At 39.0% G+C, this 11,383-nt stretch overlaps 2 protein-coding genes across 2 annotated transcripts in view; one reads left to right on the forward strand and one right to left on the reverse strand.

The window, feature by feature from the left end:
• LOC109466889 (multidrug resistance-associated protein 5-like) overlaps positions 1–5,843 on the forward strand; it is a 29,946-nt gene extending 24,103 nt beyond the window's left edge. The window contains exons 24-30 of the mRNA XM_019764754.1: positions 621–710; positions 1,385–1,574; positions 2,381–2,540; positions 3,136–3,214; positions 4,068–4,181; positions 4,775–4,939; positions 5,654–5,843. Coding sequence (XP_019620313.1) covers positions 621–710; positions 1,385–1,574; positions 2,381–2,540; positions 3,136–3,214; positions 4,068–4,181; positions 4,775–4,939; positions 5,654–5,755 — 900 coding nt within the window. The 3' untranslated portion in view covers positions 5,756–5,843. The remainder of the gene's footprint in view (positions 1–620; positions 711–1,384; positions 1,575–2,380; positions 2,541–3,135; positions 3,215–4,067; positions 4,182–4,774; positions 4,940–5,653) is intronic.
• Positions 5,844–7,934: 2,091 nt separating this feature from the next.
• Positions 7,935–11,093, reverse strand: LOC109466870. The gene is made up of 5 exons (XM_019764729.1): positions 10,936–11,093; positions 9,682–9,834; positions 9,500–9,585; positions 8,711–9,313; positions 7,935–7,951 (listed from the first exon to the last, which is right to left on the reverse strand). The coding sequence occupies exons 1-5, from the start codon at positions 11,091–11,093 to the stop codon at positions 7,935–7,937; spliced, it is 1,017 nt and encodes a 338-aa protein (XP_019620288.1).
• Positions 11,094–11,383: the final 290 nt, after the last annotated feature.

Genomic DNA, 11,383 nt, shown 5'->3' on the forward strand with positions numbered 1-11,383 from the left:
AAGAACCTAGCAGGCTTGGCTCTGTCTTCTGTTATACAAGTAAGAAACTAGCAGGGTTGGCTCTGTGTTCTGTTATACATTACTAGTAAGATTCAGGCTCTGTCTTAGTAAGCAAGAAACAAGACATCACTAGTACCAAGCCATTTGTTCCCGCCAAATTTTTGCCTAAACAGTGCTTGAGGGTTTCCAATATATTTGTTTCTGAGAAAGGGGTTGGGAGGGGATTGGTCGTGATTTGTAAACTTACCTTAATTAAGCCCAATCCTAAACATAACCTGAAAACTAACCCTAATTCTAACAATTAATAGCCCTTACTCTAACCATAGTCATAGCCATAGCCCTAACTCTAAACACACCCAGAGCAAATTTCGCACCATGAGACATCTGAAGTATTTTTGGTTTTTGTGAATTTATTGTAATAACCAATGATTATACATTATACTCTTGCATCAGACTGGCCCTGAAAGTATGACACCTGGCCAGACAATCAAGTTTAGCCAAAGGTGATACAACAGTTTAGTTCAGGATCTTATGATGATTTAAAAATAATGAAAGGAGCATATCATTTCTTACTGTTAACCTTACTGTTAACAACTTACATGTACTGTTGATCCTTACAGATGACGGGGATGTTCCAGTTTACAGTTCGACTCAGCTCAGAAACAGAGGCTCGCTTCACGTCAGTCCAGAGAATTAACAGCTACATCAAGGTTTGTGACATTTTTTTTTCTTCTCTGAACTTGTGTGAACTTGTATTTTGCAAATTGACTGCCAAGATTTCCGTTGTCTATACGAAAAAGGAAAAAAATGTATTACCTATACGTTTGTAAAGATTATTTTTTAAATTTTTTAAATTATATTTATCAAAGGAAAACATTCGTTTTTGCTCAGTTTCCTCTTCTTCTTCTCCAAACACTAACCTCTGACCTGGCCAATTACCTGATTTCTAGACGTCTGTCACCATGGTAACTGGTGTTTGGTTAGTATACACAATGTTGCAATCTTATAGTAGGAGGGATTTAGACATCTGTATGACCATAAAATTATATGAAATGTATTTTAGTAACAATTTTCAGCAAATGTTGTTGTTTTTTTCGTTTACACTGAAGCAATTTTTATAGGACTGGTCATGTAATATTTCAGAAAACACCCCTATTTTGATGGACGTCTATGTCATGAATCTCATTGGCTTAAGTTTGTAGGTGTGTACAAATAGGGTTTTTACCAAACAGAATGTTTCATTATGTGTTGTTTTGATGTCCCTTGTCTAGTGCCATCTGCCTCTAATTTGGCATCTGGGTCCATGATTTTTGTTTTTTGAGTCAGTCTACTAGTCATGTAAAACTTTATTCATATAGACTGTGATTTTATTTTGCCTTGACAGGGACTTAAACCAGAGGCCCCATTGACTATCAAGGAAACTGCGCCGTCCAAGTCCTGGCCTTCAGAGGGTCGTGTACGGTACCAGAAGTACAACATGCGTTACCGGGAGGGTCTGCCCTTGGTGCTGAAAGATGTCAGCTTCTCCACAAAACCTTCAGAAAAGGTTGGCATCGTGGGAAGAACTGGTTCAGGTATATAGACTGCACCATACTTTACTTCAGTGCTAGCAGGGCTCAAAATACTTTTTTCTGCTTACCTGCATGCTGTGGTGCAGGTAACATTGGAAATTACCTTCACTAGACAATTTTTTCCTGCACCACTCACAATTCAGAAAGAATTGATAGCAACACCAAAAAGAGAGTATGGTTGTCATTTCATTTACACATAATCAAAATAGTGATTTTAGTCAATACACAAATAACAACTCAACTAATCTGCACATCGGTATACAGGTAGTATTTTCAGCCCTGTATAGTTAAACTGCATATGAATTTGCAAAAAGGGCTAAAATGATTTTTACCTGTGTGATATTTTTGTTGCACCCTTACACTGAATTTGAAAGTAGTCCAATGAAAGTTAGAATGTTTTTATGCAACTCGATGTAATCCAAAGCAGTCCGTAATGGATTTCTTGTAAAATCACTTTTCAATAGATTCAATGGAAACTTATGAAGCAAGTTTAAACTGCAATTTCCAACACAACAAATTGGACCCACCCAAATTTTTGACTGTACAACTCCAGTCTTTGTCATGGAATGATCCACTGCTCACGGAGTCACATGTGTTATGTGCGTGACGTCACGGAAGCGGTGGATTGCTCATTCCTTGACAAAGACTGGAGTTGTACAGACGAGTCCAATTTGTTGTGTTGGAAAATGCAGTTTAAACTTGCTTCATAATGATTTCTACCAACACAGATGAACCTTCAATGGAAACTTGTTACATTTCTCGGTGAATCTTCTATGATGAATCATAAATTCTTCTGTCTGCCTTCCCAGGCAAGTCATCTCTAGGAGTGTCCCTGTTCCGATTGGTTGAAGCAGCATCAGGCTCCATCAGTATTGATGACATCAACATTTCCACTATTGGCCTGGAGGACCTGCGCAGCAAGCTGTCAATCATCCCACAGGACCCTGTCTTATTCGTGGGAACTGTCAGGTGGGTGTGGCCAACTTTATTTTAATCATTAAGCGGCTTATCCTATTTGATGGAATTTGTGATTGACACGATACTGTAAAATTAAAATTAAATGCATTTGCCTTGTTCGTGATTCGTCATGTCTTTTAAAGTTTACGATCAAAATATTTCTCAGTAGTACTGTAAAACTATTCACAGTAGTAATGTAGAACTATGATTTTAAGACAGGTCACCAGGAAAAGTACGAAAATAAAAAAAAACACCATCATGACAGTTTCTGCATTAACAGTTATGTCATATTATGATGAGGATATAAAGCAATTATAGCAAGGCCTGAATTTGTCTTCAACACACTGGACACTCTAGTCTTCAACACACTTGACACTCTAGGGGTCAGCAGAACTGACTGGAGAGATCTGGCAAAAAAACAGAACATCCTGGAGGGACATGTCTGCAGCCGCCATGCATCTCTACTGAAGCCTGCGGTTGATTGATTGAATTTGGCTCAGAGCATTATGAGAAAGTTAGCTTTTCAACCTTAATACCACGTGACTGTAAAGTTAACAGCTGCTTCGTAATCCACTGTTTGAAGAAAATTTTGCTTTTTTACATGTAGGTACAATTTGGACCCGTTTGAGCAGTACAGTGATGACCAAATCTGGAGTGCTCTGGAGAGAACACACATGAAGCAAGCAGTATGTACTAATTGATAAAATGTCACCTAGTATAGCCTCTACCAGGCTTGGGGAGGCGGCTGGAAAGAGTAGAAATCAGCCGGCAAATAGAGATACAACTGTAAGCATGCCAAGGGAGTTTGTCTGTTGAGAGAACGGTGCGGCGAACTGTTCTCTCAACAAACTCCCTTGGCATGCTTACAGTTGTATCTCTCTATTTGCCGGCTGATTTCTACTCTTTCCAGCCGCCTCCCCAAGCCTGGTAGAGGCTAACCTAGTATCCAATAGACATAATAATTTGTTACTAGAATGTGACTTGTAACAGTTTTATGATTGTTCAAAGTTCACAAAAGGCCTTTAAAGGCTGACTTGCATTTGCAGTTACTCAACTTTGCTCTTAGATGTCCAATGAACAGGTATATTAAATTCATTTCACAAAACATAAGAAACAATTAAAGCTAGCTTGTATATTACATGATTTATTATGAAATAAATGAGAGCTAAATTTATTGCAAAGCTTGGGTATGACCATGTAACTTTTGAAAAAACTTTTAATTCTTTGTATCTTGCTTATGATCAGGACACTGTATCTAGCATGTAAAATGTATAAAGTGAACCCAGTGGTTCCTGCTCCTGCTCCTGGACCAAGAGGTCATGAGTTTGAATCCTGGCTGCTGTCACCCGCCCGATCATGGTCAACTGTTCACTGTACTTGTCGAAAAAAGCTAGGGAAATTTCCCCGGTTCTACATTATGTATATGAACCAGACTGGTATATTCCATTCATTGTACATGGCATCTGTCTTGTCTATCACATCAGTGAGCTAAGAGATAGAGTGCAAGATAGATCACTTTCACTCCTTTATTCCCTGTAGATCTCGGGCCTACAGCTGCAGCTGGAGGCACCTGTTGTGGAAAACGGAGACAACTTCTCAGTGGGAGAGAGACAGCTGCTGTGTATGGCCAGGGCACTGCTCAGACATAGCAAGGTCAGACAGACGGTGTACAATTTTGTTTGTTTGTAAACCCCCTTTAGGTGTAACACTCCTGTTTTGTACACTAAGTACAAGCTGTGTAAGACTGGACTGTAAGGTTTGATCCAATCACACAAGGATGGACCCCTCCCTTTTTCATGCTGGGCGTTTTAAAGTGCTTAATGCTATTTATCCACAATTTGATTATAAGAACATGCAACTTGTTTTTACCTGTAACACATTGTTAGAAATATCTATGAATGATTGATAATAGTTTAAAATATTGCATTAATCATTTTCCATGTTTTATTTTGATTCATTGGAACCTGTTGTTTATTGGTGAGCATTTGGGTTGCAGGCACAATTGTTTCATTTTAATTGCACGAAATTGACCCAGTGATCAGATGGTCAATTCTATGAGTTGCACACATAACGTGTCGCGATCGTCAAAGCATTGCAAGTTGGCAAAACAGACAGTACCAGTAACCAAAGTTTCTGTAAGTTTGGTCAAGGTTGCAATAGAACTTTGTCGATTGTGTATCTGTTTTTGACACATTTGAAAACAGATATCATCCTTAAATTTAGAAACACGAACTCTACCCCTGTAGATCCTGATGTTAGATGAGGCGACAGCAGCCATTGACCCAGAGACAGACAACCTGATCCAGACAACTATTCGGGAGGCCTTCAGTGACTGCACCATGCTGACCATCGCACACAGACTTAACACTGTACTGACCTGTGACAGGATACTGGTCATGGAGGATGGAGAGGTCAGTAGTGTAGGATTGTCTCAATATATCTGTATGGCATGGATCTATTTCGAGCGGCATTGGTTTAATGGGTGTTTGTGGGTATCTTGTCCTGAGCAGCGAGGATTGAAAGTGAGTGGGTAGGTGGGTGGGTAGGTGGGTGGTTAGGTGGGGGGGTAAAGATTGGGTTTCAGTTGATTGACTGGATTCTGATGCTGTGTGGTAGACTGACTGGGTAGAGGTAGCCAAGAATAATATATTATGTACTATATAATCATTGTATGAAACATAACCGTGGTGTAATACCAGAGTAAGTTACATCATACAATCATAATAGTGAGTAATAAGCCATTGTTTATTATCATGGTGTGGTCTCAATCATCATAGGTTGTTGTACATGTACAGTTTTGAATTTAAAAGCAGTCTGGGACAAAACCAACCCTGACAACAATCTGTAAAGGACAGCCTTTCCTTTTCTGTGACAAAACAGCTGGAATTCACAAGACACATACACGACTGTACCAAAAATACATTCAGTCAGCGATCATAAAACAATCTTACAACGTATGTAACAGATCTAAGTTACACCTTTGCTAGTCATACAGACTGTTTTGCTTATTTTCTATGACAGACAGAGACTTTACATGTTGTGTATGTATGATATATTGCTCTTTCTGGGTCAAGATGCTTACTGCTGATACTTATAATAATACACTGTCTTGCATGTACTTGCAGGTGGTTGAGTTTGATTCTCCCAGCTCACTGCTAGCAGACGTCAACTCACACTTCTATGCCATGATGTCAGCTACGAACGTCAACAACCAGCTGCTAAATTAGACATACACATGCATATACATGTATTCCAAAAAGCAGTTACTCAAGCAACTGGATATGATTTTGAAAACGTCAGACGTTTCAGCTAGTATCCACTAGCTTTCGTCAGTGACTGAGAGACCAGAGGGAAATGCAGGTTTATAGGCACAAACTATTGATTGATATGCAAATAAAGTGAAGACAAATTTTTGGAAGTCGAGAAAGGAACAAAAGTCAGACAAGTCAAGACAAGATAATGCAAATTAGACATAAGGCTAACTGTTATACAGGACAGGAGCTTAAGTGTTGTCTGTCCTCGGGGCTGGGAGTGCCAAATCCCAAGTGCCGGTACTGTCAAATTTGCATTATCTTGTCTTGACTTGTCTGACTTTTGTTCCTTTTTCGACTTCCAAAAATTTGTCTTCACGTTATTTGCATATCAATCAATTGTTTGTGCTTATAAACCTGCATTTCCCCTCTGGTCTCTCAGTCACGGACGAAAGCTAGTGGATAGCTGAAATGTCTGACGTTTTCAAAATCATATCCAGTTGCTTGAGTAACTGCATTTTGGCGTATCGTGTTACCTGGATGTCTAACCTTCATCGACGTACATGCATGTATTGTATGACTCTTCAGTTTTGTTATCCAAAATTCTAAGTGTGGTCACCAGGAATGTATACCAGAATGAGTTACATTATATGTTACAATAGGTGATACATGAATGTACATTAGTACAAAATTAAATTTGCACTTTGAGTGATATTTTACTATAATTCCAAAATATTGTTACTAATATACATGTATTTTATATACATGTACAATGTAGTTAAAAACACAGCGAATATTCCATTTAAATTTGTGTCCATAAAACACCACAAATTTGTATAAAGGTCAATACATGAAATACAGTATCTTATGTCAATCCAAGGCAGTGCAATTCAGAACTTTTAATGTGACTTCTCAGTGCTATACAGAACTGATGTGTGAAAGTTTTTGCGTTACAAAGTAAAAGAGTTCATGTGTAAGGGAAGTATTGAAGAATTTTTCCCTGTATTAAGTCTCAAAGTGTAACATTTATTTTAATTTAAGTCAAAAAGCATAAACTTTCTATCATTTTGCAAATGTGGAAATTTAACATAACGTAAGATAAGCATTAGATGGAATTTTCACAACAGTTATAGGCTTCCCGATTGCTTATGAATTGATTATTATTATTATAATATTATATAGGTCTGCTGCAGAGCAATTACCAATTGCTTAGCACATACATGTATATATCTTGCTATGTTTTACTTAAATAAGTACTAGTAATAACCATGTTGATTTGATTACATCATCTGGGAACCCCAAAACTGACGTAAGCGTGTAAGTAAAAAAAAGTTTAGCAAAAAAAAGTTGCCTTCATTATGAAATCTATGTACACAAGTCATATACAGGTTGAACAAATGACTAAACACAAAGAATGTGGTTTGGCGAAAAATAATAGGCTCTTCATTTTCATTTCTTCACATTATCTTCTTTTACTGAATTGATTTTATGATTTTGGCATTCTATGACATTAGTATCGTTTTTCAATACTTGTTTTGCAACATATGACATATATTCGCTCATTTGTAACGATGTATAGTATGGTCGATTTTTTGGGGGGAAACAGACACAAATTCAAGCGCGTGCGGATGTCATCCATATAATGAAATCAACATGGCTTAAAACCAAAGGAATATACTCAATACTCCAAGTTGAACAAAAAAGGCTGACTTTTGTACTAGTAGGAAATTTCTGTTGATGAAGTCTCATTCTACCATTTTTTCTCAATCTCACAGTACTCCCTGTATTTAAGTGTACATGTGTAGCAGTTATATTGTCTGAAGTCAGAAGAAGGTAAAACTTTGTACATTTTGCCAACAAATGTTGTATATTTCGAGCATTAGCACTTAATTAAATAGTGGAAAATTCACAACAGCTATTATTATAATAATAGCAGTCCCAATTACTCCACACTTACATTTCTATTGCTAAATTAAAGTAAAATTGAGCACTACATGATGATAACTCGAGTTTAATAAAAGACAATATGTACAACTGTACATCATACAAAGAACTTGGAAATTTCTGCTAATGAATTCTCTGTCCCATTCTACCATGCTTTTCAGTGTCACAGTTCTTGCCGGTTTATAATTATGGTGTGCTTAACAAGTGAATTTTACGATTGGTGGTCCCCTAAAAATTGTACACAGGTGTGTTAATCTAATAGTGGTAAATGCTGATGATTTCTTTCATTTGCATGTTAGATGAATGTAAAAAATAAGGCATAAGTTATACAAATTGGGACAAGAAAGTTATTGAAGAGCCTTATTTGTGATAAGAAAAGACTGCCATTGCATTTGACAACTATATTATTTGGATGAAGAAGATATTCCAAATAGTGCAAATGACCATATTTGCATTTCATCAATCAAAAAGAGCAAAACTGTTTGACAGTCCAAATATCCAACAAATTTTTCAACCGGGTCTTTCAGTGAGCACTCAATGATATCAACGGTTTTCTAATAACCTCCCAATGATAGTTCGATGATGTTCAAAAGATCAAAAACTTCTTTCAATGATCTCTCAAAGAAAGGTTCATAAATGATCTCAAAGACCAATCAGTATTTTCCTTGTTACTCATCAATTGTCCAAAAGTGTCATCCCTTTTTAAATCATTGTGACTCCCCCTTTGCGTACAGAGAATTTACTTGTGAGACAGTCGGCCCTGAACCGTACGCAAAATTTCTAGCATCCAACGATTCAGTGGTAGTATGAGACTGACCCTGTCCTGTCTGATCATGACCACTGGCCATTTTGTAGATGCTGGGTGATTTGGTGGTGTTTCTACCCCTGCATGCATATAATTTGGCCTTAAAGCAGCTATCACTTCGTTCAGAGACAGATTTCCAAATCTAATAGATTGAATCTGAGCCTGGGCCTGCCCTGTCTCACCATGACCACTGGCCATTTCTGTAGATGCTGGGTGATTTGGTGGTGTTTCCACCCCTGCATGCATAGAATGTGGCCGGAAAGCAGCTAGCACTTCGTCCAGAGATAGATTTTCCAATTTAACAGATTGAATGTTGGTCTGAGATTGGTCCTGTCCTTTCTGATCATGACCACAGGCCATTTCTGTAGATGTTTGGTCATTTGGTGGGGTTTCTACCCCTGCATACATAGGATTTGGCCTTAAAGCAGCTAGCACATCGTCCAGAGACAGATTTCCAAATCTAATAGATTGAATATTATCCTGAGACTGGGCCTGCCCTGTCTGATCATGACCACAGGCCATTTCTGTAGATGTTTGGTCATTTGGTGGGGTTTCTACCCCTGCATACATAGAATTTGGCCTTAAAGCAGCTAGCACTTTGTTCAGAGATAGATTTCCAAATCTAATAGATTGAATATTATCCTGAGACTGGGCCTGCCCTGTCTTACCATGACCACTGGACATTTCTGTAGATGTTTGGTCATTTGGTGGTGTTTCCACCCCTGCATACATAGTATTTGTAATTAAAGCAGCTATCACTTCGTTCAGAGATAGATTTCCGAATTCCACAGATTGAATAATAGCATGAGGCGGAGTCTGCCCTGTCTGATCATGACCACTCGCTATTACAGTAGCTTTGGGTTTTCTGTTGGATTCAGTGACAGTACGAGTCTGGCAGTGCCCTCTCAGCTTAATATGATGGTTGTCAATATCTTCATACTGGTGATCATCACCACTGGTCATAGTGTGTATGTTGGATTCAGTGAAAGCCTGAGACTGACCCTGCCCTGTCTGATCATGATGGTTGTCAATATCTTCATATTGGTGATCATCACCACTGGTTATTTCAGAAACTGCTGTGTTTGTGTTGGATTCATTAATGGCCTGAGACTGACTCTCCCCTGTCTGACTATAGTTGTCCATATCTTCATACTGTTGATCATCACCAGAAGTCAGTACAGAACCTGCTGTGTTTGTGTTGCTACCAGCAACATGGGGATTCGGTACTAAAGGAGGGTGCTTAGTCCTTCTCTTGTAACAAATTGTGAGAATGATGGTGCCAACTAGAACAATACCAGGTACAGAACCACAGAGAGATCCAATGAGGATAGGTAGGGGTAAACTGGAAGCAGGTTCTAGTTTGCCTGAAGTGATTGTAAGGGGTGAACTTGGTGTTGCTATCGTTCTGCTTGCGTTGTCTACAGGATGTGCTGTTATGCCAGTATTGAGTGTAAAGGACCAGTGATAGCAAGAGCTGACGGTGTCATTGTAACTGTTATTGGTACTTTGTTTTGAGTTAACACTGAACTGAATGGCACATTTCGAGCATACAGGATTTTCCGTAGGGATAGAATTGCTTTTTGTCTTTTGAACTAAAGATGTTGACACTGTAGATGAGGTTTGGATATCAACAGTCATTGCTGATATGGTTAGCTCTTTACATACCATTTCTTCAGCATTGACATCTAAAAGCTTCTGTCCCTTGAATTTGGGCGGTTGGGCACATATAACATTGTCTCCTTCAGAAAACCATGACGGAAGATTACCCTTCTTCAGCCTGAATGGAGCCATTCTACAGTCACAACGCCAGGGGTTTGGGTCAAGTTTTATGGTAATAAGACATGGCAACAAGCCAAAAGGGGGAATGGCAGATAACTTGTTTGCTTGAAGATGCAATGAAAGGAGACGTTCATTTGCTAATGCCCCTGACTGAATTATTGTTATCTGGTTGAACGACAAATCCAACGTACTGAGCCAGGGTAGATTTGCAAATGTACCCCCGCGGATCGATGTTATCTTGTTGTTGGACATATTTAGCACTTGGAGCCGTGGTAAATTTGCAAATGTACCAGCAGCGTGAATCTTTGTTATCTGGTTGTAGGACAGTTGCAACATATATAGCAAGTTTTCCCCGACGAACGAGGGTAAATTTGCCTGAATCTTTGTCATATTATTGTAGTACAGCCACAACTCTTGTAGCGCTGGTAGATTTGCAAATGCACCAGGCTGAATCATTGTTATCTGGTTGGAGTTCAGATACAACTTTTGAAACTTTGGTAAATTTTCAAATGCACCCGACTGTATCGTTGTTATCTTGTTGGAGTTCAAGCGCAACTCGATTAGCCATGACCAGTCATGCTGTTTTCCAAATGCCCCTGTCTGAATTATTGTTATCTGGTTGTAGGACAAGTCCAAGCTATAGGTGGGTCTGGGGAGGTTCTCAGGAATGCTGGTGAGGCCCTGGTTGCACCTGCAGACTGACGTTAATGGACAGCTGCAGACATCAGCACCTGGCATGTTGGATTCCTTCATGACGAGAAGGAAAATCAGCAGGTGCCGTAACATTTTCCCCACGGTGTCCTCTCACCTAAACAGAACAGGAAGCTCGCCTGTAAGCCTGGCCTAAACCGACATTCTATGTTGGATCTCTACAAACCTGACCAGGTCCACTCTCTACAGACAACACCCTTCAGTTTAATTTGCGGTCATTTGGTTATAGTACCAGAGCTCCAGATCTCAAAATGTATATTTTCCGGAAAACATTTAAGGCCTGTTTTAAAAAAAAACCTCCTGGGGATATTTGTCCACTCTACCTCCACGCCAAATTTCAGGTCATTTGGCTGAAACATAGTAGA

Source organism: Branchiostoma belcheri, unplaced genomic scaffold (genome assembly GCF_001625305.1).
Source record: "Branchiostoma belcheri isolate BF01 breed outbred unplaced genomic scaffold, Haploidv18h27 scaffold170, whole genome shotgun sequence".
Lineage (NCBI taxonomy): Eukaryota > Metazoa > Chordata > Leptocardii > Amphioxiformes > Branchiostomatidae > Branchiostoma > Branchiostoma belcheri.